This window comes from Aspergillus bombycis (genome assembly GCF_001792695.1).
Source record: "Aspergillus bombycis strain NRRL26010 chromosome Unknown contig00055, whole genome shotgun sequence".
Lineage (NCBI taxonomy): Eukaryota > Fungi > Ascomycota > Eurotiomycetes > Eurotiales > Aspergillaceae > Aspergillus > Aspergillus bombycis.
In genome coordinates, this window is record NW_019170057.1 from 99,233 (window position 1) to 124,098 (window position 24,866).

Consider the following 24,866-nt stretch of genomic DNA (forward strand, 5'->3'; position numbering starts at 1 on the left):
CTCATGCATCTTTGGGGGTCGACTCACCACCCGAGACGATGGGGGTTCGGTGTTTGTAACGGAGAGACATAGGGTGGTTCAGAGAGGGTGTTTGGTTGTTTTTGTTTTTTTTTTTGTGGGGAGTGTTTTCTAAATCCTTGTTTGTCGGAAATGGGTAGATATATATTTAGGGTTGGCATTGAGCTTGATACTACACCATGGAGTAAAATCCAGAAGACAATAACACTTAAATCTAGACACTATTGTCAATATCCAGTACTATCTTAGTATGAAAATACTACATTCATTCCTCAAAAGAAGTAACCCAGTAAGATATTCTCAAGATCACTGTTCCCAAAGTTAGCCCTTGATAATCGTACCCGAACAACCCCAAGACCAAAAGAAGCACAACAGACATTGAATCAGACAAATCTAGTAAATCATACACACACTGCACTTAAGCCCTGCAGCAGAGTCATTTCGGCGAGTGAATATGTATCATCATTGGTACGCCGGCGAATGTATCCAAAGTCCAAGGAAAAGACAGGTCTTACCTTCACATGGGCAGCTGACGTAGACTATAACTGCGTATGGGATGAGATGCTCGAGGAACTGGTTGAGGGAGACATTGTCGATTTATCCCCGAGGCGTCAGTTCACCTGGTACAAGTAGAGATACGGGCATTGAGTGGTGTTGAGTCAGAGTGCGTCGGATACGAATTGCATGGTATACATTGACTCATGTTTAATCGGATAGTGGGTATATGGGGTAGTGTTTGAGGGCTTTGTGTCTTTAGTGGAATGTATTAATCAACGTAATGTGGAGGTTACAATTTAGATTGGGTTGTACTTTGTAGTCAGGACTCAGGACATCTATATTGCCAATGGAGTAGTTATGGTTGTATTGACCGATACCATTTAATTTATAAATACTTTGTACTAGAATCTGGAGGATTATGTTAGGTGTGGTGGATGTGAATAGGGAAGCTCTACCAAGGTGCTGGAGTATCTCTAACCCCGATGCCTACTTGGATAACTAACAGGTTGCTGGCTTGCTTTACCCCGAACGCGCCAGTCATACTCCCTAGACACTTAAATAGCAAGCAGTACAGTTTCTCTTGACCCCCGATGGTCTAGTTGGGCTGTGATGGAAATCCTTATAACCAACAGGTCGCCGGCTATTCCGGCTCGGGGACGAGTCATTCCTTTTTTGCTCTGCCCTAAACCCGTCATTACGCCCTTTAATAAGTTTAATTAATAGCGTTTCCTTCCCTTTACATAGTCTAATAGGACCTTAACGTTGCTAGCACGAGACAAACATACAGAAATCAGGGAAATAACGGAAGAAAACGAAAGAACACAAATCAAAGAGATGAGACCAACAGACACATGTCCACGAAACGTCAAATTACGAGAATTCATAATACATAGGGCTGTTATTGTCTTGTCTCCTATTTCGATTACTATTAAATAACCGTCAGACAAATATCATCCTTTTCCTGGATTAGTCTTAGTATACCGTCGGTCCCACTTGAAGTCAACGATTTCACTCACTTGACTCACATTATACGAACTCCGAGTCATATTATATATCGATAGTGGGGGAGCTTGTACACACTTGTCTCTAGAAGAGCTTGGGTGTTCCACTGACCGTTCCACGACATATCTACCCATTTGCTTATGACCTAACAGGCTTGAATGTACTTTCTCCTGACCAGCATAGCTAGCTGAAGTTGATCTGAGCAGATGGGAAGCCCTATCGTCCATACCCAACGACTATCTGCACTAGATGAATCAGATGCATAACAACATATTTATCTACCCATAGGAGTCACAAGCGAACAAGAACGCTTGGCCAGTGGTAACGCTAAATCAGCCCGACATAGACCTAATGTGGCACACTGCATATCCCAGCTCAGCTCTGGTGCCTCAGTTGATGATTAGAGGCTGCTTGGAAGACCGCGGGATCATCCCCGGGTAACACGACATTCGCCTTGGGTCTAGATGGAAGGCAATGACCAGCCTGTCGCACAGGAGGCGTATACCACAGAGATATGGGACATTCCGGGGGCTATCCAAGTCAAACAGAATTTGATAAAGCTATACGGTACTGGCTGTATCTACTCCACCTGCGCTTACTGCTAAACTCATCACTCCTATGGATATTCTAGCATCTTTTTTATTTTCCATTTACCCCGCCTTAAGTACTTAGGATATGCATGTCGCCGACTACCCTTGCAACCCCAACCCAATACTTAGTATTCTTGTATGCAGCGTGCCAGCAGTGACTGGAACCCAGGCTAGACACGTCATGCCTCGTATACGTATCCTTGCATTTCTCCTCCTTTCCAGGGATGTAAATTCAAATACATAGTCAGTATCCCCCCTTAGATTTCCTCAACGCTTGCCTCTGACGTTGCTAGTTATCTGTAGGATCACTGTCATCGATCCACACCGACAACGGCACCGTCAAAGAAAAACTCCCGCAAGAAGAGCGGTGTTCAAAAGGTCCTGGGTCTGCCTAAGTACTCGGTCATTGATTACAACCCGCCAGAGTTATCGTAAGGACTGTAGTGTGTACGAACGTCCTATCACAACACTTTGCATTGGACGGAAGGAGTATCCTACCTTAAAGGGCTATCTCAGTGATTGTTATCCTCGACTGCAAAGCAACTCTAGTTTCCGTCCGAGAAGTAAGTACCCTTTCGCATATCGACGAGGACATTGGACATACCATTGTCCACTTTTCATATACGGGGAAGTATGAAACTCTTCAGCCGACTCCGACCCCGGGGATACAAGATTTGTCAAGAGAATTTCGAAGGAGTATCCAAGGGTACCGTGCTGCCATGGCCTGTGGGATATATGGTCTCGAAATAATTGCTAGGAAGTATACCCGAATTCCCGGCGAGTCAATTCCCATTGTCGATGTGCTGGAGGCCGCCCGAATGATCCTTTCAAAAGCTCCCAGATAACAGAGACTGGTTGCGTGACTATATCTACACAAAGCTTAAGAAACCGTTTGTGCTCGATGAAGCGATATTTATATGTGATGGGATTCACCGGGGAGTTGGGGAGGATCGCCCCTTTGATATCGAGTTGATGAGGATGATGGCTGGGATCTACATGGAGGCCATATCCTCGCTTCGTTTTGAAGTTCAGAGAAGCCAAAACAAACAGATAATCTCACAGGAAGGTAACTAAATCAAATGCTCCAGAGATAGCTATTAGAGTAAGCCGCTAACTGAGTGAAACCCTACAGTTGAGCCTTTAGCTGACTACCCTGTCCCTGAAGAACAGCCCCCTGAACCAGACTATCCCATTCAAGAAGAGGCGTGGCCCGAGCCAGAATGTCCCGCTCCTGAAGACCAGCCTTTCAATAAGAAGGTATCTGAACCTAGTGCCTCTATCACGGTGTTCCCCGACGACATCTGTCTCTATGTTAACTGGACAAACTTGGGGATAGAAGAAAGGAGGCGAAGAGAGATAATTCCTAAACAGAAAAACCTTCCAGTTCCACACCGTGGTGGTACCTTTTCTTGACGATTGGGTTCTGTTCTTTTGCTTTCTGCTAAGTATTCTTTTTTCTTTTCTTTTCTTGGTTCAATTTTTTCGGGCAGGTGCTCGTTTAATGCTGAATGTAGATGGTGATGTATGAAATTTGTTGCAGTAAAAGACAGCTATTCTATTAATATATATAGATCTGGTTTCTTAACAAGGTAGTTAAAAAGTGTATCAAGTATCGGACAAGTAATACTTGGGAGCCGGCCGGTATAAACTGGGGGAGATCTGGCGGTATCGAATAGCTGTATATTCTTGTAAATATTTGTGATCCAATACTGCCTATAATTCACAATTTTGGCTATTTCCGATATAGTCAACTTCTCTTTACTGTTAATTATATAAATGATAAGTTCGCACTGCCAGAGCTTAATATTTTGTGCCATTATGTGGTACACGGCATGCTAATTCTGCCTGATTTGGGAGTCATTATACATTATAGTACAGCTTTCTTAGATACATATTTCTTTCAGTATTATACTGCCCATCACCAGCATAGAAAGATAATACAAGGCTGGCTGTAGACAGCCTAGTAGATCTTGGTAGTTAGGGTTGGAAAAAGAGCGTGTATGTGTGAGATTCCTCTGCCAGGGTGCGGCTATGTAGCCCCATAAAGTGAACTTTTGCTACCTGCTAGAGGTGGACTGTTATGCTGACAGCCCGTAATCTTTCTATAATCACTATCATCCTTGAAGGTATTGGACTCTGCGAAGAAGATGCAACTACTACTTCACGTTATCTACAGGGCCCGTGTAGAAATGGAATCAAGTATCAGGAAGCTAGATTACGCAAGGGATGCTGGTGCTACAGAATGTATAAGCAGAGTTAATTTGTCCAGCCATACAGTAGCAGCCTTATGTCAATGGTAGAGTTCTTTAGTCAAGGAAAACACCCAACATGCATGCAATTTTATGCCTTCACTCGATTGAGGCCCGATGGACGTGTCCCAGTTGGAATCTTAACCTCACACCCCATTGTACTCCCTGTTCTCCTAACACCTGCCGGTAGGGTTCTTCAAGAGGATGATGATATCGAAGTGAAGTAAGGTAGAAAAAGCGTTAATATGGAGAGCTACCCCTGCTCGATCGGGCAGCATACCGCCAACGAACAGTTTCTCAAATTCTGCTCCTGCTGCAGGTGTCTGCACCGCCAACTGGCCCCTAGCCAATTGGTCTGGCTTGCGGACCAAGTTCTGCACGTCGCAGAAAAAGAAGAAAGCAGTGTGTAATACATCGCTGATTCGTCTCGTCAAGCTGGTCTATCACATTAATCACATACGTGTGTGCAATACCCCGCCTACAGCGCGATGCATGGTGGAAGAAGCATTCCAGCTACTACCTTAACCCCACCATGCAGACCTCAGTCCTGGAGTATTGATCTACTGTCGTGTCGCTATCTCTGTCTCTACCTGTGGTGAAACGCATAGTTCATAAAGGGGTGCTGTTTCCTCTGTTTAATCCTTCATTCCTTTCCCAACGACGCTGAATTCTGACAAATAAAGCAACAATGTCGGATTCCGGCCCCAAACCGCTCGCTATCATCGGGTTCGCTGCCAAATTCTCCCAGGAGGCGACCAATGTGGAGAATTTCTGGGAATTCCTTCTCAAGGCGCGTCAGTCTATGACTGCGTTTCCGAAGGATAGACTGAATCTCGATGGTTACTATCATCCAGATCCAGAGCATGCTGGAACGGTTCGTGAGCCCGATTCCTCCACGAAGAAAGCACAGTCATCCTAACTTTAGAGATCAGATCCATGCGAAAGGTGCACATTTCCTGGCAGAGGACCCAAACGCGTTTGATGCGGCGTTTTTCAATGTGAACAAAACCGAGGTTGCAAGCCTCGACCCTCAGCAGCGACTGGTGATGGAAAATGTGTATCATGCACTTGAGAATGGTACGTCTGTTTGACCCAGGGGTAAATATTTGCGCCAGATGCTAATATCCAATGACTACTTGCTTTCAGCTGGTATCCCAATGGATAAGGCTGTGTCGTCTAATACATCCGTCTTCGTTAGTGGGTTCAACCACGACCACAGGGATCGGTTGAACACCGACCCCGATATCGCTTTGAAACATCGGCCCACGGGATCGGAAAGCTCCATGATATCTGGGAGAGTGAGCTGGTTCTATGATTTTAGAGGCCCGAGCTTGACGGTCGATACTGCATGCTCGAGCTCAATGGTTGCCTTTCATCTGGCGAACCAAAGCGTCCTAACTGGGGACAGTGATATGGTACGACTTGCTTGCGTTTGATTATTCCCACTACCAGTATCTTCTTCCTACCGACTCATGTCCATCACTGTCTTTCTTTCGCATTCTCTACTTCTACTTGCCAGCATGGAACATCACTGATGTCGGGCTACTAGGCAATTGTCAGCGGAGTAAACGTCTTCGGTGCCCTGAACCATATCCAAGGAATGAGCTATTCAGGATTCCTCAGCCCTGACGGAAAGTGTTTCACATTCGACCATCGAGCGAACGGATATTCCAGAGGAGAGGGAGTTGGTACCGTGATCGTGAAGTCACTGGACAAAGCTCTTGCTGACGGCGACACAATCAGGGCCGTAATTCGCGCCACGGCCTTGAACCACGATGGCCGCACCCCCGGTCTAACCTACCCCAGCGGCGATGCCCAAGAGCGCCTCATCCGGAGTATATACGCATCTGCCAGGTTGGACCCTGCCGAGACTCTCTACGTCGAGTCCCACGGCACCGGCACGACTGCCGGTGATCCCATTGAAGTACGCTCCATCGTTCAGGCTTTTGGCTCCGTCGACCGCGCGCAGCCGATCTACGTCGGAGCGTTGAAACCCAACATTGGCCATGTTGAAGGAGGATCGGGGATATCGGGGATTATCAAAGCAATCTTGATCCTGGAGTCTGGTGTCATTCCGCCGAATGTTAACTTCGAGAAGGTTAACCCCCACATTCATATGGATGAGTGGAAGGTCCGTTTTCCAACGGAGGTTCTGCCGTGGCCTGCGTCTGGTCCTCGACGTGTGTCAGTGAATTGTTTCGGGTTGAGTGGAACCAATGCTCACTGTATTCTGGACGATGCATACCATTTTCTCCAGAGTCAAGCTCTGACTGGGAACCATAACACGCGGCCAGCTACGCCTACAATCGAGGAGGTCACTCGGTTGGTAAATTCACGAGTCGATGCTAAAACACCGGATGTTCAACAGGAGGACGCAAGTGCAAGCGATAGAGAGACCCCTAAGCTTCTTCTCTTCTCCGGGTTCGACCAGGACGCGCCTAAGCGGATCTCGGCTGAACTTCTCCAGTACATCAAGCACCATGCCCATTCCTCAAACCGAGATCAGACCCAGACACTCCGCGACGTGGCGTTCACGCTCTCGGAGAGAAGGTCCCACTTTCGATGGAACAGTTACCTGCTCGCAGGGTCACTGAAGGAACTTGAAGCGCAGTTGGAATCAGACACAGGCCTCCCACCTGCGATCAGCGCACAGAAACCACCGAAGATTGGCTTTATCTTCACCGGACAGGGTGCCCAGTACCCCGGGATGGGCCAGCAACTGTTGCCGTTCTCCGTGTTTCGGGAATCTCTCAACTCTGCCACCGCGTACCTAAAGTCGTCACTTGGCTGTGAATGGTCAATCATTGGTAAGCTTCATAGCCTATATCCAGACACGCAGTCAACTAACTATCTGCATCAGATGAAATCCTCAAGGATAAAGCTGACTCGAGAATGCACGAGGCTGTCATATCCCAAGGTTGTTGCACAGCCATTCAGGTGGCCTTGGTCGATCTATTGCACAGTTGGAATATCCATCCCGTTAGCGTTGTTGGGCATTCCTCTGGAGAAATAGCAGCTGCCTACTGCGCCGGGAAGATTTCCCGCGAGGCTGCATGGCATGTCGCATATGAACGCGGACGTCTGACCTCACATATCCCCAGGAAGACGAAAGGGGCGATGCTTGCCGTTGGATTGGACGGTGTGACCCTGCAGGCGTATCTGGAACAAATCCACGACAAGATGTCTGGAGATTTGGTGGTAGCGTGTTTTAACAGTCCCAAAAACCACACTGTTTCCGGAGACGAGACCTTGATAACTGCCCTGCAGAGCACGTTGGAGGAGAAAGGCGTATTTGCCCGTCGACTGAAAACCCCCAGTGCTTATCACTCCCCTCATATGTTAGATATTGCCGAAGGTTATGCGAATGCTCTGCGGGAAGCTCCGCAAGGATCCTACCTAAGCCAGAACGCAAGTGTCCGTATGTTGTCTACCTCAGCTGGGAGTGAGGTGATGGACGACCGAATCCAGAGCGAATATTGGGTGAACAACCTGATTTCTGCGGTGAAGTTCACAACAGCACTACAATCCATGTGTCTCGCCCGTGATGGGTCTGCTCCCGATGAAGTCCTGGAGCTTGGGCCTCACGGCGCGCTTCAAAGTGCAGTGAAGGAAACCCTGATGGGACAGGGATCAATTGCATATCGAGCGACTATGAATCGCAACGATAATACGGCAAAGACTATGTTGCACACGATTGGGGCACTGGCCGTCCGTGGAGTACAGGTCAACTTGTGTAGGGTGAATTTAGGCAGTGAAGCCGCCCAGCGAAGCCCAAAATTGCTGGTAGACTTCCCACCTTACCCGTTCAAGCATGAGGAGAAAAGTCTCTATGAGAGCCGACTCACTCGTGCTATACGTTTCAGACCCTTGCCCCAGCATGACCTGCTGGGCGCACCATCTCCAGATTCCAGCCCGCTACGGTGGTCCTGGAAACATTATCTCCGGGTGACCGAGATGCCGTGGCTGAGAGACCATGTGGTAAGTCCTCTTCCTAGTGGGCCCGTTTAGTATCCATGTCTAAGTATTGTGAAGGTTGCCGAGAACATAGTCTTTCCCGGTGCAGGCTATATCGTGATGGCCATCGAGGCTACCCGACAAATCATGAACGGTGTCCCCCTCAACGGATTCCATGTCCGAGATGTAGCGCTGAAATCAATGCTGATTGTCCCTGATAACAAAGATGGGGTGGAAACCTTCTTCTCCCTGTCGCCAATGGATGAATCCAACGTATCGACATCCTCCATCTGGAACAAGTTCACGGTCAGTTCATACGACTTTGACAATGACGAATGGACCGAAAACTGTTCAGGCTACGTATCCGCGGAGTTGAAAGGCTCACCTAGCCCCGTCACTCGCGGCCGCGAAGATACATACAAGCTTGAGACCTGGGACCTGGCGCAGAAACAAGCGGATCTGTGTCGGAGGCCCATGGATTTTGTCAGAGTATGCGATAATCTGGATTCAGTTGGCATCAAGTTCGGCCCGCTGTTCCGCAATATGTCAGACGTGAAGATTGGAGGCCAGGGTGCTGGAGTTATGGCCGGCAAGATCAACATCCCTGATGTTGCTGTGGCCATGCCAAAGGGCTATACTCACCCGCATTTGATCCATCCGGCTACGCTCGACGCAACGCTCCAGGCTGGGATCGCGGCCATCTGTGACTACACTGGCAATGGTTTGCTAAGACGAGGCAGCGTCCCGGCGTTTATCAAAGACCTGTGGATATCGGCTTCTATGCCAGCTCAAGGGAGCCTGCAATGTTCCGGTAACGCGTCTTTACTGGCTCATGATACGTATACCTTCGACGGAAGGGTGTGGGATCTAGATGGGAAGACCGGCCTTATCACATTGGCAGGAGTTCGCTTAACACCCTTCCAGTCGAAGACAGACAATGCCAATGAGAAGCAGCTGTGCCACTCTATCAAATGGGGTGCCGACGCAAGCTTTGCCTCCAACTTGGTGTTGGGCCAGCCGAACCCGGATCTGTCGGTTTACGAGAGCGAAAAGCTCTGGTTCACTGAACTCCAGCTGGCAGCTACCCTCTTAGCCGCCGATGCCCTAACAGATTTAAAGACATATAAATTACCTGAAACAACACCCAGCCACCTGCTAAAGTTTCATGAGCTGATAAAGCGCATGGTCGCGGATGTTGCTAGTGGCTCGATACCTCACGTCACATTCGAGCAGTGGCAAAAATACGCCAACGACCGTCTACTGAAACGCGAGCTTTATGACCGAGTCGCGGGTCGCGATCTGAACGGGGCTGTTTTAGTGCGAATGGGGTCTTGTATCGCATCCTTCTTGCAAGAGCAATCGGACCCTTTGTACGTCATGTTTGGACAGGACGACCTGATGGCCCGATACTACGACTCGGACATGGAAATGGGGCCGATCCCCGAGCAGTTCGAGCAGCTGATGTCTTCCATGCGATTCACATTTTCCAATCTCAAGGTCTTAGAGGTTGGCGCAGGTACTGGCGGATTCACGTCCCGCGTTTTGAAGTCCCTACACCCTGTGAACGCGGATGGCGAGATAGAAGGGAACTGTATTGCCTCCTACGACTTCACAGATGTATCCCCGAGCTTCTTTGAGAAAGCCAAGGATCGTCTCGCGGAGTGGAGTCGCATACTCAATTATAAAAAGTTGGATCTCGGGGTTGATCCCGTCTCTCAGGGCTTCACAGCGGCATCCTACGACATGATTGTTGCGAGCAATGTCCTTCATGCGACTGCCAACATTCAGCAAACTCTAAAAAACATGCATCACCTGTTGAGGCCCGGTGGCAAGCTGCTGTTCCTCGAAGGCGTCCGGCAGGAAACCGTCTACAGCAACATCTCCTTCAGTGCGCTGCCTGGGTGGTGGCTTGGCCAGGAGCGGGAAAGGGAGTGGTGCCCCTATATCTCCAAAGAACAGTGGCATACTTATCTGTGCGGTTCAGGATTCTCGGGCGTAGATGTCAGCATTTCGAGCTCGCACTATCCAGAGTTCAATAAGCTCGGAATCATGCTCTCAACTGCCGTCCAGCCACCTTTGATGGCCAACAGCTCCACAGTCATGATAATTTGTACGGAGCCGGAGGGTGGAAGTGTTGGGGCCTTACTACAGGACTATTTCAACAAACAAACGGGCATTCCCAATTGTGCTATGCTTCACCCTAGCCAGCTTCTCGATACTAACCTCAACGGGGTCGTGTGCATTTCCCTCCTGGAGCTCTACTCGCCGATCCTCGGGGATTTGGATGAAAATAGCTTTGCACAAGTGAAACATATTTTGTCAACCTGCGCCCGGATGATATGGGTCACAGGAGCAGAAGACCCGAGAAATAGCATGGCTGCTGGTTTAATACGGACCCTGCGGTGGGAGCGTGATTCTCAGGATCTCAACCTGGTCACAGTAGCGGTTGACGCTCAAGGAAGCCCTGCAGACCAGATACTTCGCGCTATATCCGATATATATCAATATCAATTCATCAACGTGGGTGGGCGAATAGAGCGTGTGAATGCGGAGTATAAACTTGTCGATGGCCAGATCCACACGAACCGGGTCGTTGACAATGTCGACGCCACCGAAGCGATCTCCTCCCAGTTCTCAGAGCCTGAGCCAGTACCCTCCAAATGGCCGGGCATGGTACGACCTATTAAACTTCAAATAGGCCAGCCTGGGGGCCTGGACAGCCTACACTGGGTGACTGACGGCGACATGTCACAGCCCCTCAACCCTTCGGATATCGAGGTCGAAATCCGCGCTGTTGGGATCAACTTCCGGGATCTATTGACGGTGATGGGCGAGCTCCCACAGGCAACTATTGGCGGCGAAGCAGCTGGCGTGATTACGCGAGTCGGCTCAGCGGTCGGTAAGTTCAATGTAGGAGACCGAGTTGCATACTTTGGCGACCCTCGCTACGTGGGTGCTTTCCGGACATTGGGCAGAGCCGATGAAAGCCTGGCCATGCGGATTCCGGACGAATTCGACTTCGAACAGGCAGCTAGTATGCCTGTTATCTACACGACCGTGATATACTCTCTGAAGAACGTTGTCAGGTTAGAAGAAGGAGAGTCCGTCCTTATACATGCAGGCGCCGGCGGCGTGGGCCAGGCGGCCATACAATACGCACAATTCGTCGGCGCAGAGGTGTTTACCACCGTCTCCACTGCGGAGAAGAAGGAGCTCCTTATGAAGGAGTACAATATTCCAGAAGACCATATCTTCTCCAGTCGTGACATGGCATTCGCTGCAGGTATCAAAAAGCTGGCACCGGGCGGTGTTGATGTAATTCTCAACTCTCTTTCCGGGGAGGCTCTTCGTCAGTCATGGGACTGCATTGCTCCGTTTGGCAGATTCATTGAAATTGGAAAGCGGGATATCCAAACTGGTGGAAAGCTCGATATGGAGCCATTCTTAAAGAATGCGGTCTTTGCGAGCGTAGACTTGCTCACCGTTGCCAAACATCGGCCCCAAGTATTTGTGAAGCTCTATGATGAGCTAGGAAAGTTATGGAGCGAGGGCAAGATTCGGCAGCCTCAGCCAGTGACTAAATACACGTATAGCAATATCCAAGCAGGACTACGCTCGCTTCAGCTCGGGCAGAGTGTGGGAAAGATTGTTTGCGTGCCGAGTGATGAGCAGATTCCTGTCTTGCCAGAGCCAGAGAGTCCGTTTGAACTGGACTCCAACGGATCGTACATCCTGGCGGGTGGACTTGGAGGCATCGGACGCAGCATTGCTTACTGGATGGCGTCTAAAGGCGGGAAACACCTTATCTTCTTGAGCCGCTCTCATGGACTGAGCTCAGCAGCGGGAGAGATGATATCCACGCTACAGAGCATGGACTGCCAGCCCCATGTCTTCTGCTGCGATATCGCAGATGAACAGAGGCTAGGGGCCACGGTGAAGGAAATCCAAGCGAACTACCCTCCTATACGCGGATGTATCAACTGCTCGGTATCTTGGGCAGATAGTGCATTTGAAAATATGACCTATAACGAATGGCGCACGTCCATAAAGTCAAAGGTTAACGGATCCTGGAATCTCCACAGCATTCTACCGTCTAAAGACCTCCAATTTTTCGTTATGCTATCCTCTGTTGCCGGCGTGGTTGGCAACCGAAGTCAAGCCAACTACAACGCGGGCAATACATTCCAGGATGCCCTAGCGAGACACCGTATATCGCGCGGGCTTCCCGGTGCAAGCGTCGATCTTGGAGCTGTTGTGTCCGTTGGCTTCATGGCTGAAAACAAGGAATACGTCAGGCATACCATGAAAATCGCCAACCATCACCGTGAGGATCAAATGCTCGCCATAATCGATTACCTCCTCGATCCTCGACGCGTGCTAACAGAGACGACTTGCCAGTTGGTCTGCGGCCTGTCCACCCAGTCAGATTATGAGAAACGAGGCATCCCGGCCCCAAGGCATCTCCAGTACCCAATGTTCATGCACTTACAAGGTACTATTTCTAATGAGGAGGTGCAAGGTTCCAAGACGGATCAGTACCATGTCCAAGCCTTGCTAGCAGCCGCGCGCACCGAGGTCGAAGCGGCGGATGTTGTTTTGAACGGCATTCGGAAGAGGCTATCAACAATTCTTAGCGTGTCTGAAAGTGACATTGATCCGTCCTGCTCGATCCGTGAAAACGGAGTGGATTCGTTGATTGAAATGGAATTCCGGACGTGGGTGTCGAAGGACCTGGGGGCAACCATAGCTAAGGGAGATATGAGCACGAAGAGTGTCGCCGAGTTGAGCGTGAAGATAGCAGGATCCAGTGCGTTCACCCACTTTAAAGGTTGAGATCTATGGTGTTATGTGCTTGTGAACATAGGGTGATAAACAAAGAAGACGTTTCAGAAGGTTGATTGATTCCTACCAAGTAACCGAGTACTATGCGGTAGTTGGAAAACTTTTAACTAGCCAAGAAAAGGACATCTATCATGCAACATAAGGGCATTGAGACCGGGACGCCAGAAACCGTATTCTAAAGAAATCGAAAGGTATCATCACAATTCGTTGAAGCATTACGCCCGTCCAGAAGCTTTTCCTGGCATCTTGGCGGGACCCAATCCTTGTCGGATCTCGTCCAACATTCTGATTCCAATTGCTTCGTTACCATTCTTGCCTCTCTTTGCCTTGGCACCCTTTCGCTTCACTTGAGCGCCTGTGTTGCCATCCCAGCCTGCAAGGAAATCATCCATGACCTCGTTGAAATCATGGCGGGGGGCCACAGCCACTCCGTTCGCGTCGATCAGGCTGGGGGCCTGCGATGACGCGGTCGAGAAGCCGGTCATGCCGGTCATACCGGTCATACCGCTGACCATGGACATGCTATCATCGTACTCATCTTCCTCGTCCAGAGCGTAGAGTGCCTCCACCCGGTCAAACCGGTCATCCAACAGCCGATGGCCTTCCGTCCGGGCCAGAGCGGAAGAAGTCATGGAGTAGGCCGAAGGGTTGGTAAGTGCACCTTTACGCTTCTTTCTGCGGATGGGGGTACCGCCTACTGTGAAGACCGTGGAGGCAAGGGTGCTTTGTTGCTCTGAGGGCATAATACTGGGCGGTGCTGCCGGCGCAGGCTTCACTTTACCCTCCTTTTTGAACTTAGCAAACTCGCGCATCCATCCTTGGTCCTCGGGGTGCAAATCTGGAGCTGGCGCATCGTGATCGGGCAGTTCACCTGAATCAGCGTCCTGGTGTTCATTCTGGGCAAATTCGCTCCTCTGCGGTGGTTTGTAGTCGGTTTTGCTGGGCTGCACAGGGGCCTTCTCAGTGGCATCAGACTCCCATCCGTCATCATCTTCCTCGTCAAACAACGTGTCCTCCCAATCACCCTGGTCAATCTCCTCCGCCTGAGAAGTTAATTTGCCAAACACATCGTCCTCGTCGTTTTCGTCAACAAATTCCTCATCCTCAAGAGCCTCCAATACTTCCCGCAAACGGGGATCCATATCAGGCTGGAATCCCGCAATCGCATCGGGCACATTTTGCTGGTCCTGGTAGGTCGGTTGCCGGACATAGGATGAGGCAGTCGAACGCATATCAGATCCATAGACGCTTCCGGGCCCATACTCGCTTCTCGCATCGTCCAGAGTGACTTGTCGCAGAGCATCTTCCAGCTTCATGCCCTTAGCTTTGCCCTTGTCCTTGCTCTTGGCCTCCACAAAATACGAATCGCCGGCGCCGGTGCCCAGCTCGCGCAAATGTTGCATGTAATCATATTTGGAGTCATCGTAGAAAATACCGTAGTTCGCAGCTTCACCTTCGTTTCTCCGGACGGGCTCGGTCCCAAATTCACTGGCTAGATCCGAGAGCTTCTTGCCGCGGGCTTCGAATGTAGAGCTACCTGCTGCTGGGCCTGACACGGGGGCCAGAACACGGTCATCGGCTGAGGCGTCGTGGATCAGGGGGTCATTTTGGGATCGGTGGAAGAGTTGGTATGTGGTTGCATTCTTTTTATCGCTATTTGAATTCTGTTAGCCACTGGACGTTAAATGAGCCCGGTGTGGAAAGCCACATACATCCACTGCTTGCGGGGAGGCATTTTGGCGATTTCGATCGGTGTGAACAGCAGGAAATCAGATTTTCAGCCTTAGTGGGTTGATATTGTATGGACCTTGGGAGCAAAAAAATTGTCAAAGTGGGATGTGATAGCGTCACGTGAGAGCTTATCGGGGTGCCCAACTGGTCGTCCTCAGGCAGCGACGTGGGGGATGGAGAGGACCTGGCACGACACGAATCAATTGGTACATGATTAGTCCTGGCTATCGACTCTCTCCTGCGCAGTATCATGCTTATGCGGTATATATTTACTGACATGCTTCTCTTGTTTCAATCAACAACAAGGGAAAAAAAGTGCTGAGTCAGCCATTCTTATCTTATCGACGGGGCTTGCCTGATTGGGCGATGGATCATCGCCAAATGGAACAAAATTAATAATTCTCTCCGTCGCTTTGCCTCTTCTTCGCATTTCCCCTCCATATCCCCTCCTTTTTCCTCTTTTTCCCTTCCACTCCACCATCGGAAGGTTTTATTTCAATTTTGGTGTACTGTAAGTCGAGTCACTTCACCACACAGTCACCATGGTTCTCGCAAAGTCCAAAAACTCCGTGGGGCTGGGCAACAGCCTCATGAAGGATCGTTTCGGAAAGGGAAAAGCGTCGAACATGAAGAAAGCCTCGCACAATCAAGCCGTCGCACGGAAGGACATGAACGGAGAGACATACATCACCAATGCCAAGGAGGATGCTGCCTGGGTGAAGATGCGCAGTATCACGGAACAAGCCGCTCTAGACGAGTTCCTGAGCACCGCTGAACTGGCGGGCACCGATTTTACCGCCGAGAAGATGAACAATGTTAAGATTATTCACGCCGATCAGAAGAACCCTTATCTCCTGTCCGCCTCCGAGGAGAAATCGGCGGTGAAGAAGCACCAGAAGAACAGAGGACGACTGACTGTTCCGAGACGACCGAAGTGGGATTCGACGACGACGCGGCAACAGCTCGATGTTATGGAGAGAGAGAGTTTCTTGAGCTGGCGCAGAGGCCTGGCTGAGCTCCAGGAGAATCACGATCTGTTGATGACACCGTTTGAGCGGAACTTGGAAGTCTGGCGACAGCTTTGGCGTGTCATTGAACGGTCTGATCTAGTCGTGCAAATTGTCGATGCTCGGAACCCGTTACATTTCCGGTCGGAGGATCTTGAGTCTTACGTGAAGGAGATTGATCCCAAGAAAGAGAACCTTCTACTCGTCAACAAGGCAGATATGCTTACTGAGAAGCAACGAGAAGCCTGGGCAGACTACTTCGAGCGTAATAACATCAGCTTCCGGTTCTTTTCGGCCCAGCTAGCGAAGGAGAAAATTGAAGCAGAGCTTGCGGAGCAAGGCGACAGCGACGATGAAGAGGTGGCGGAGAAGCTAGCGGAGACAACAATCGAAGAACAGCCGACTGAGGCGCCACAGGAGGAGCATGATGGAGGATTGAAACTTCCCGGCTCGAGCAAATCCCGGAGGACGGAAATTCTCGACGTTGATGAACTCGAAGAACTCTTCCTTTCCAACACGCCCGATACTCTTCCCGAAAACGACGACCCAGAGAACCCGCGCAAGCACAAGACCGTCATTGGTCTTGTCGGTTACCCTAACGTCGGTAAATCCAGTACAATCAACGCCCTTCTCGGAGCCAAGAAGGTCTCCGTTTCCGCTACGCCCGGTAAGACGAAGCACTTCCAGACTCTTTACCTCTCGCCGGAGATCATGCTCTGTGATTGCCCCGGTCTGGTTTTCCCCAACTTCGCCACGACCAAGGCCGACCTGGTTGTCAACGGTGTCCTGCCCATCGACCAGCAGCGTGAATTCACCGGCCCAGCAACCATCATCGCCCAGCGCGTTCCCAAGCATTTCCTTGAGAACGTCTACGGAGTCACCATCCATACCCGCCCCATCGAAGAAGGCGGCACAGGCATCCCCACCGGCAGCGAGCTTCTGCGCGCCTATGCCCGCGCCCGTGGCTTTTCCACTCAAGGTCTGGGCCAGCCTGATGAATCCCGCGCTGCCCGATACGTCCTGAAGGACTACGTCAATGGCAAACTCCTCTTCTGCCACCCACCCCCAGTGCCAGAGGGCCAAACTCCCCTTGACCCCAATGAGTTCAACGTCGAACTCTACGACATGGCCCACCTCCCCGCGAGGCGACAAGAACAGCTCGCCAAGACGATGCAAGCAGAGCAAACGGCTGAGGACCTCGACGCCGACATCCTCTCTCTGCCCAAGCAACCCGTACAAGGCACCCGCTCCCGCAACCTCGATACCGGCTTCTTCGGCGACGCCTCGAAGGGTTCCGCCGGCCGTCTCACCCTCCCCTTCAACGCCCCGTACACCGAACAAGGCCAGCAGATGCGCCAACAGCTGACCGGCCGTAAGGAGCGGCTGATGGTCGCCCTGGAACGCGGAATCGACGTGACCGAGGTCCGAGGCAGTAGCTCCAAGAAGCATTTCAAGGGCAACAAGAAGCAGGCGAAGAAGAAGCGCGCCGTTACTGAGGATGATGATTACTGATCCATCTCTGATCTGACTCGCGGGCGAGTGGGTTCATGTTTGCCTGTGGTTAATGAATAGGTTCGGGTTACGCTTTGGTTTGGTTGCATTTAGAAAAGTTCTTATGATCTCGGTTTCCTTTTTATGTATGTAGGGTTGGTGTTGATGTTGATGTTGATGTTCATGAATCATGACCGTTCATATTAAATGAAATCAATTTCACCGTGATAATCTTCCAGATACGTAATTTATTCATTCTGTGTGGAGTAGTAATTGTTTCTATCCAAGTATTCGCTGCAGACAAATGAAATCATCCCATTTACAAATGACTCTTCAGCTTAAGCCCACTAGCAGCCAACAATCGCTCCCCCTCAGCCCGCTGCCAGTTCAACTTCTCAATAACAGCATCCTTGCGGACCCGGTTCTCCCTCTTGCCGAGCTGCTGCAAGTGCACCTCATCCGGACCATCGGCAATCCGCAACGTCCGGATCATGGCCCACAGGTTCGCCAACGGCGTATCCTGGCACACACCGGCGGCACCATACGCCTGCACGGCACGGTCAATGACCGTCAGCGCGGTCTGCGGAACGAGTACCTTCGCCTGGGCAATCTCCTTGAGGGCAGACTTGGCGTCACCCTGGTCGATCTTGATCGCGGCATTCAGGACAATGAGTCTAGCGGCGTCGACCTCAATCCGGGACTTCGCCAGCCACTCGAGGATGACACCATGGGAAGACAAACTCTTACCAAAGGTCTGCTTACGATCGTCGTTGATCCGTGCGATGAGCCACTCGATCGCCTTCTCAGCGGCCCCGATCGTGCGCATCGCATGGTGGATGCGGCCGGGACCCAGACGGCCCTGGATGATTTCGAAGCCACGGCCTTCGCCGAGGACAATGTTGGAGACGGGGACGCGCACATCCTTGAAGCTAATGTGGCCGTGTCCATGGGGGGCATCGTCGTAGCCATAGACCGAAAGCATACGGTGCACGGTGATTCCGGGGGTGTCGGCGGGCACGAGGATGACGGATTGTTGGCGGTAGGGGTCCTTGTTGGTTGGGTCCGATTTGCCCATTACGAGGTAGATACTGCAGCGGGGGTCACCTGCGCCAGAGGACCACCATTTCTAGAGAGTCTTGTTAGTGATTCGAGTCGTAGGTTGGTGGTATACGTGACCCCGGAGGGGGGGACTGACTGATCCATTGAGGACATATTGGTTGCCCTCGCGGCGGATGTTCAACTGGATGTTCGTCGCATCGCTAGAGGCCACCTCGGGCTCTGTCATGAGGAAGGCCGAGCGAATTTTGCCGTCCAGCAAGGGTGCCAGCCACTGCTGCTTCTGTGCTTCGTTGCCATACTTGGCGATGACTTCCATGTTGCCAGTGTCTGGGGCGGCGTTATTCGTAGCCTATAGTAGTGATCGCCTCTCATCAGCACGTTGTCGCGCGGATAATCCCTTCGTAGAGAAGGAGGGGTTGTTGGGGGGGAATCTATACCTCGGAGGCCAACTTGCTCTTACCCAAATACTCGGCCATCAGACCGTATTCGAGGTTGCTGAATCCAGCGCCCTGGGAGAAGTGGTTCTTGGGCAGGAACATGTTCCACAGGCCTTGCTGGCGCGCTTGGTCTTGAGGTCTTCCATGACGGCTGGGTAGGTGGCCCATCGTTGATCACCTTCACCCAGCTGGGCCTGGAAGAGCTTTTCGGCGGGAATACATTCTTTTTCGACGAATTGTTCGACCTAGATGGGTGTTGCGAGATGAGTATTAAGCTTGAAACGAGGATGGCCCGAGAGGGTTGGAGATGGTATACCTGGTCCAGAGTCTTCTTGGCCCGTTCACTGACGAACGGTTGGGCAATTGGGGGAATTCGTGCAGAGGCAGACATGATGTTTTTGCTGTTTTACTATGAAATCAAGCTTCAAAGATATATGGGGTAGGAGAATGATCCAGAGAGAAAAGACCAGTCGGGACAGAGATTATAAAGGAATGAGAAGCGTCAATCATACGAGTAGTTGTGAATTGCGGAGAAGCTGTGGAGCGGAGAAGATGCCGAACTTTGGCGGTTGGACCTCGGCTCAGAACCGAATATCTAATCCTGCGCACCCAGCGTATGGAGTTACATATAAATACAAGCAAGGGCAGCTACACAGCACCGTCATCCGGAACATCTCAATCATTCTTCTGACTCATCACATCACATTTCATCGGGCTTCATCCGTCAAAGTCCCTTACGCAATTAAAACCAATTTATGACCGTAACAATGACACAGTAGTCCCAAGCCATCCCAAGACCCTTAATTCCCAAAAAATAATAAACCCCAATTGCCCAGAGAGAGAAAATCAAGTAGAAGAGAAATCAAGAACCAGTCCTGCAAACACCGAACCGAGCGAGAAACAACCGACAACCTTATCCAGGTATCATCCACACAAGACCCATGCGGCCGGCGCATGAGGTGCAAGGGATTCTGGAACGTCGATTACTTCGGCATCTCGGCCTCATTGCTGGCATTATGGTTTGCAGCAGATTGCTCGAAGTTCTTCTTGCCCAGCTTGGCGAATAGTGATTGGGGCTTGCCAGCGCTGCAGCACAGGTCATTCATGTCAGCATATCAGATTCACCAAATCCAACATCGAAACAGGAAACAGTAGATGACCAGAGGCAATAAGGCAGTGGACGTACTTCTTGAAGCGCTTGCCCTTCAAGTCGCTCAGTTTCTTGGAGCATGGGCTCATAATGTCATCCGAGGGCGATACATAGCTAGCCTGTTGCCTGGAACGCGTGTTAGTCTATCACCTCTTCCCGTGCAACGATCCAATCCAATCCACTCACTTGTCTCCGCTCTCCAACTTGCCCTGGAGTACTTGTCGGTGGTATTCCATTGATTCGATCTTGGCGGGGGCAGCCTTGAGCTCGTTGGCCTTCTCGGTGTTGACCAGATGAGTGTTGGTAGAGCGATCAGCAAGAGGATGCGAAGGAGACTCCATTGTAGTTGTGTGAAGTAGAGATTATTCGTTTATGTTTCTGTGGAACAGACAGCGAGAATGGTTTCTGTAGCTTCGTCTTGAGGTGGATTTTGAATGGTTTCAGCGAGGGATGAAATTGGATAAGAAGCGGAAGAAATTGGCTGCAAAAGCGAAAAAGCCGCGTTGTTGATTGTTGTCATGGCAACCGCCCGAATTTTACATCATCTTCATTTCTCCCTCTACACAGTACACATCCGTATCATATCTCCGTTCATTGCTTCGTTCAGTCATTAGGATCATTAGCTGTGTTCCTCTAATTACAGGAGTTTCTCACTCATTACAGTTTCACCGTCCACCGGAGAATGAACATACACCCCGTTCTTGTCCTATAATACAACCACATTAGTTCTCTCCGCCACTGTTACGGGCGCCCATCATTCCAAGCGACCATTGCCCATGCCGATAAACAATCATACTTCAAGAGGCAAATTCCTCAAAGAAAGAGGGCTTCCATATCTCCCGGACAACCGTCACACCGGCAGCAGGCCAGCTGTTCCGCCAAGGAATAAATAGTCACTCGAGAACTAAATCAATTTCTCCCGGGTGACGTCAGTGACATGGGCCGGTGAACAATGACCGTCGGAGATGACGCGACTCGGATACCGTAGGGTCACGTAGAATGTCATCAATTAAGAAAAAAAAAAGTCAAAAGGGCTGGTTGTGTGTACTCAGCGCATATTCATCCTTGTTGTCGCATGCTGCTGTTGCTCGCCAAAATCGGCTCGCTGCTCTCAGTAGAACCTGGGGAGTCATAGTCGGAAGAACCCCGTGATTCATACGATATCGGGCTCTCTTCGCTCGGACTTTCCTCATCGGCGGGGTTGAGTACCGGGGGACTGCTGTGCGACCGGAAGTGGGGCGGTGCTAGGTCCGGCATGTTGACAGTATCTAGACAAGGAGCTGGCCCTTTGTCCACCTCGTCAGGGCTAGACGGGTCGGACGTAGGTGTCGGGGGGGAATATGCAACGGTCGGACTGAGTGGTTCTTCCTGTGAGTCTTCCGACATATTCCGCCGATGGCGCCCCGTGGGCCGGTATGACGACGTAGGTCGCGTCGAACTTGGGCTTGCCGAAGGAGAGCCGAAAAATATTGGCGACGATGAGCGCAGGCTATAGGAGCGATTCATCATATTCTGCACACGCGGAATATCAATGTACGTGCCCACCGGAACGCGCGAAAAGAGGACAAGAGCGAAGCAGAAGAGAATCATGATACTCTGAATCACGGACACTCGCTTCTGAAACACCAACTCATCGGCTAGAACCCCGAGCTGGGCACTGATCGAGTGGATCTCTTGATGGTACTGGATGCGCTGGTGCTCGAATTCCAGGGCAACGCTTTTCCATACCTGATCGTATTGTTCACGGAACTGCCTCAGCTCGTTCAAAACAGTCACATTCAAGTTCTCCAAGAACGTGGAGGTTTTGGCCAGCTGGCGTTTCTCAACCTTGCTAAACGCATCCCGTAGGATCCGAGACTGCTCTTCAATATACAACAACGATAGAGTCGAGTTGGACTCTAGCATCTGGAGCCGTTTATTGACGGACTTGAAGAAAGACTCTTGGGTGGTAGGGTTCGACGACGGTGGCTGCGTCCCAGAAGGCCGCACCGATTCCGAGGGTATGCTGGACTCTTCCTTAGGGGAACTGGCCGACTTAATGTCGGACTCATGTGCCGCATCCTGTCGCACCGTTTCTGTACCTTGTGTCATAGAGGAGGCCGAATCTGGACTCGCACCGGGAGGCCCCGTTACTTTCTGAGCGCCCACCGAGCCCTTATCCGAGGGGTCAACCTGAGACACAGGCGCGGAAGCTTCTGTACTTGGAGTAGCTTCTTCATTCGCCTTTGGGCGGCCCTCGGTCGACTGGTTCACCGCATCATGCCCGGCTCCAGTCGGTGCGGTACGTATATCACAAGTATCCACGGGGGTGGAAACGCCCTGCTGTAGAAGTGTGATAACCTCCATACCCTGATAGGAACAGGATCCCTGCGCCTCGATGATAACTGTTGGCTCGTTGGCAGGTTCATCAGGGACGGCCACAGTAGCTGGAGGCTGCTGTGCGACGTCTCTCACTTCAGGCTTGACAGGGAGGGGACTCGGCTCCAGCGCCTCTGCAGCGACCTCCTCGTCGGCACGATTAGTCTCACCGTCGTGTTTATATTCTTCCAGCATGGTCGTTCCATGGATTCTGACCAAACTGAGAGGGCAGTAGAACTCATTCCCATAGTGTGTCAAGAACTCAATTTTCACATATCGAGCCCAAATGAGCGGATTTTCGACTGCAAAGGCTTGAATCTCGCGGGTATTACGCGCTTCGTAGACACCTAATTCCCTCCATTGGTCGGTCTTGGCCGGATACCGATCAGCGACGCTCACACGGAAGGTATGGAAGATAGAACTGAAGAACTCGTAGTTGGCAAGAACGACAGTATCAACCAGAATGTCGTCGCACAATTCCAGAATGAGAAATTTGTTCTTTGCGCGGCATTCATTGAGCATATAGCTATCCTTGTTCTCAACTAAGACCGATGATGACCCTTTACATTCAGGATTCGTCTTCAGCACGGTTGCTGCACAATCAAATGATGCATAATTGAACCGTTCCTTGCAAGTCGTGCCGGCATCCTTCCCACGCGAGGCAGCCTTCCGCAGATCGGCAGACATAGAGGTCTCCGCATCTCCTGCGCCAGTCACAGCACCCGCACCAGTTATACCGGCTGTAGGCAGACTTGCTCCCCAAGATGTAGGCTTCGCCGCGTCGGACGCATCAGCGCCGAAACCACCAAAGTCAAGCTCAATCTCAGCATCCTCTCCCAACGAATCCAAAGCATTATTGATCCCCGTGGGCCTCCGCCGGTCGTCTTTCCCACCCGCGTGCCTGTGTCCGCGGACATTCTCTGCCGACTGGCCCACCTTCGCCAGGTTTTGCTTTTTCCAATCTTCGAACGAGAGGAAGTTTGAGTTGTCGAGTGGAGAGTCAGTGTCAAGTTCATGGTCAGGTTGTCCACTAGGGGCAGGAATTGTAGTTGTACTCGACGCTCCCTCCGAAATGGTCACCGAAAGGATCTGGTCAGGGGATCTCGTCGCGTCCTGAGTGATCCTGGGGGCGGTTCGCTCCCATTGCGATTCGACACAGACGGGCCATTGAATAAAATCCGCTTCCACCTCGTTCCAGTGCCTTGCTAGGCATATCGCTTCCTTACTCTCAGCTGCAGCACCCGGGATCCCAGGGAGGATCAACGCTGTCGTCAGGGATGTCCATGCCGCTGCTGCCCACGTGGGGACCACCATCGCGCACACTTGTAGTTTGATCGTTGTTTCGATAGTACGACGGGTGAGTCACGGCGTTTAGTTGGCTATACTGGTAATGAGTTGCGGATGCATGGTCCGGGCGATATTACAACTGTGGCAATTTCCTATCGTCAACTGAGCGCAAGGAAAGGTAAAAAAGTCCCGAGCGTATCGGCGTTAATCTTAGATCCTGTGTCCGGACGGTGGGGAGGCAAAAGGACAACTGGCAATTGCACAAGGGACTTGGAATACCAAGCAGGTTATCCCGTGCATTCGCAAGGTCGAATACAACAATACAAAAGAAAAATCCTGTCGAGAGAGATGTTGGAGAAGCATGAGAAGTGACATCTGCGCATCGGCGGTCTGTCTGTAGCGCTCGTGACCGCCTCGCGTCACCGCCGATCGTTGGGGGAATGAAATTACACTAATTGTACGGAGTACTACGATCACACGAGGTCCACCTCGTCCGAGTACACTGGAACTGACATGAAATCGCTACTACGAACACCCGTAACAGATAAGTCCACGAGAATCACTTTTGGGTTTGTATTTCCACCATGATGTAGATCATCGTTCACTTCACACCCATTCCGCTATCCCCAGCTAAACTACAGTACAAAGAATCCAGTCCAGTACATCATCCACCTGGGTAAGACCGGGAAATGAGCGCAGAAAGATGGACATCCCGTCTCTCGTAGGCTTTCTTTCTCGGATTTGTCGTTGAAGAGCACCCTTTCCCGTCATATTGCTTCTGCCTTTGCGCCGCCGTCCTATCACCATCACATTGAACCATTTTGTTGAGAAATTTAATATTCGAACAGTTTGAAAGTCGAAGAAAAAGAATAGCAAAATCAAACAAGCGTAAAGACTCCCCAAAAACCTTCCGGTTGTCAGGTGATGAGTCACTTTTGAACTGCTTGCCACCACCAGTAGTTATATTATACAGGAGTAAAAAAAAGAAAAAGAAACAAAGAACATATTGGGCCGCTTGTTTGTCACACACAAAGTGTCTATAAAAGCCTGAGAAATAAAGTCATGTCGACGCAGGGCCCGGCGCAACATGACGGAGTGGAGAAATGCAAAATTGGTTTGAAGAGTTTAGAAAAAAAAAAAAAAAAAAGGAAAAAAAGAAAAAACGCAAAGAACACAGAGCAATCAAAAAGGTG

The 24,866-nt window shown here is 50.7% G+C and overlaps 6 protein-coding genes across 6 annotated transcripts; 2 read left to right on the forward strand and 4 right to left on the reverse strand.

The window, feature by feature from the left end:
* Positions 1 to 5,045: 5,045 nt before the first annotated feature.
* Positions 5,046 to 13,144, forward strand: ABOM_006955 (type I polyketide synthase; the record flags this gene model as incomplete). The annotated part of the gene is made up of 6 exons (XM_022534084.1): positions 5,046 to 5,231; positions 5,290 to 5,434; positions 5,504 to 5,772; positions 5,907 to 7,164; positions 7,218 to 8,335; positions 8,390 to 13,144. 6 exons carry the CDS (start codon positions 5,046 to 5,048, stop codon positions 13,142 to 13,144), a joined length of 7,731 nt encoding a protein of 2,576 aa, XP_022388169.1.
* Positions 13,145 to 13,368: 224 nt separating this feature from the next.
* On the reverse strand, positions 13,369 to 14,888 carry ABOM_006956 (ribosome biogenesis protein LTV1; the record flags this gene model as incomplete). The annotated part of the gene is made up of 2 exons (XM_022534085.1): positions 13,369 to 14,806; positions 14,866 to 14,888. 2 exons carry the CDS (start codon positions 14,886 to 14,888, stop codon positions 13,369 to 13,371), a joined length of 1,461 nt encoding a protein of 486 aa, XP_022388168.1.
* Positions 14,889 to 15,426: 538 nt separating this feature from the next.
* On the forward strand, positions 15,427 to 17,403 carry ABOM_006957 (ribosome biogenesis GTPase LSG1; the record flags this gene model as incomplete). Its single annotated transcript, XM_022534086.1, has 1 exon — positions 15,427 to 17,403. One exon carries the CDS (start codon positions 15,427 to 15,429, stop codon positions 17,401 to 17,403), a length of 1,977 nt encoding a protein of 658 aa, XP_022388167.1.
* A 298-nt stretch (positions 17,404 to 17,701) lies between these two features.
* Positions 17,702 to 19,269, reverse strand: ABOM_006958 (acyl-CoA dehydrogenase family protein; the record flags this gene model as incomplete). Its single annotated transcript, XM_022534087.1, has 5 exons — positions 17,702 to 18,508; positions 18,578 to 18,790; positions 18,879 to 19,003; positions 19,057 to 19,123; positions 19,195 to 19,269. The coding sequence occupies 5 exons, from the start codon at positions 19,267 to 19,269 to the stop codon at positions 17,702 to 17,704; spliced, it is 1,287 nt and encodes a 428-aa protein (XP_022388162.1).
* Positions 19,270 to 19,861: 592 nt separating this feature from the next.
* On the reverse strand, positions 19,862 to 20,369 carry ABOM_006959 (Spo12 family protein; the record flags this gene model as incomplete). The annotated part of the gene is made up of 3 exons (XM_022534088.1): positions 19,862 to 19,964; positions 20,065 to 20,154; positions 20,215 to 20,369. The coding sequence occupies 3 exons, from the start codon at positions 20,367 to 20,369 to the stop codon at positions 19,862 to 19,864; spliced, it is 348 nt and encodes a 115-aa protein (XP_022388192.1).
* Positions 20,370 to 21,087: 718 nt separating this feature from the next.
* On the reverse strand, positions 21,088 to 23,700 carry ABOM_006960 (Sad1/UNC domain protein; the record flags this gene model as incomplete). The annotated part of the gene is made up of 1 exon (XM_022534089.1): positions 21,088 to 23,700. One exon carries the CDS (start codon positions 23,698 to 23,700, stop codon positions 21,088 to 21,090), a length of 2,613 nt encoding a protein of 870 aa, XP_022388138.1.
* Between the last annotated feature and the right edge of the window lie 1,166 nt (positions 23,701 to 24,866).